This window comes from Anopheles nili, chromosome 2 (genome assembly GCF_943737925.1).
Source record: "Anopheles nili chromosome 2, idAnoNiliSN_F5_01, whole genome shotgun sequence".
NCBI lineage: Eukaryota > Metazoa > Arthropoda > Insecta > Diptera > Culicidae > Anopheles > Anopheles nili.
Genome location: NC_071291.1, coordinates 62,282,076 through 62,283,385, shown reverse-complemented (window position 1 = coordinate 62,283,385; position 1,310 = coordinate 62,282,076). Strand labels below are relative to the sequence as shown.

Sequence of the window (1,310 nt, the reverse complement as noted above, 5' to 3'; positions counted from 1 at the left end):
CTAGTGATGGTGCTTCTTCTTGATGTACAGCTTCAGTGGCACGGGTTTCTCCACGATGTACGGCTTCTCGATGTACACCGGGTACGGCTTCTCGATGTGCACCGGATACGGCACCTTAATGATCTTCGTGTGATGGTGCTCCTCGTGGTGGTGCTCCCCTCCCTTCCCCTCCACCGGTGTCCACTCCTCGTGGTGTTCCTTCGACGATTCCGTGGCGTGCGATTGCACCGTATGCTCCTTGTGGCCACCGATCGGTGCCCACTCGCCCGCTCCCGAGTCCTTTACCTCCTCATCATGCCACTCGTGGGAGGATCCACCCTGCTGGTGCCACCCCTTCGGTCCTTCGTCATGCAGCGCCTGATGGTGCCAGTCGTACGATTGCTCCACCCGGGGCTGCTGGAAGGACGAACCGTAATGGTGTGCCACGTGCTGCTCGCTCTGATAATGCACCTGAGGTCCTTCGCTCGCCTGGTGATCCACCTGTTGCCACTCGTGCACGGGATGCACCACGGCTTTACCACCAGCTATCGAACCCTCCTCGAAGTGGTGCTGCGGTTGGGGGTGGTACTCCTGGTGCCACCCGCTACCACCACCCCCACCGAACTGTTGCTGGCCATGGTGGTGTACGTCATCCGATCGCGCCAACCCGGCTCCAAATCCACCGTAATACTGCCACGGGCTGCGTTTGTCGACGGTTTTCGACTTTTCACCAGCCACGAGGGCGAAGCTAATGGCGACAACGACGAAAACCTTTCGAGCAAAAACAGAAAAAAAAATGCCACCAAAAGGATCACGAAAGGTGAGAGACAATGGGCCTTTGGGCGCACTAGAACAACGAACTCCACGACGGGGTACGCTTACCTTCATTTGCGAGCGGTTTCTAGCGTGGGTGGGCTTTTTGTTTTGTTTTATCTCAACGTTGCGTTTGCACGAGCTGTCGAAAGATCACTGATGCTTCCTCCCGGTGGCATGGATCGTTTTATAGTTGCAACCGGTGCGAGTGTTGCGGTAAGCACAGGTGTCCAATTTCTTTCACCCCGGCCACGTGCTCCATTTTTCCCACCCGGTGAGCGGTGCATCGGCACTGCACACACACACACACACACACACGTGCGCGCCTGGTTACCGGCCGGTTCGAATTCGGGTGGTTTCGAGCTTTTCCACCAGGAGGGGAGGCTTTTTGCGATTATCCAACTCACCCGAAGTCCGGGAGGGGCGCACGCTGAAAAGCGATTGCACGCCGATTAAACTTCTTCGCGCGCGCTCTTTTAAGCTCTCTCCAACCTTCACCCGGGGGGGTGAAGGAGAAA

At 57.2% G+C, this 1,310-nt stretch overlaps 1 protein-coding gene across 1 annotated transcript; it reads right to left on the bottom strand.

The window, feature by feature from the left end:
- Positions 1 to 867, bottom strand: LOC128727575 (histidine-rich glycoprotein-like). The gene is made up of 2 exons (XM_053821506.1): positions 862 to 867; positions 1 to 750 (listed from the first exon to the last, which is right to left on the bottom strand). Exons 1-2 carry the CDS (start codon positions 865 to 867, stop codon positions 1 to 3), a joined length of 756 nt encoding a protein of 251 aa, XP_053677481.1.
- Positions 868 to 1,310: the final 443 nt, after the last annotated feature.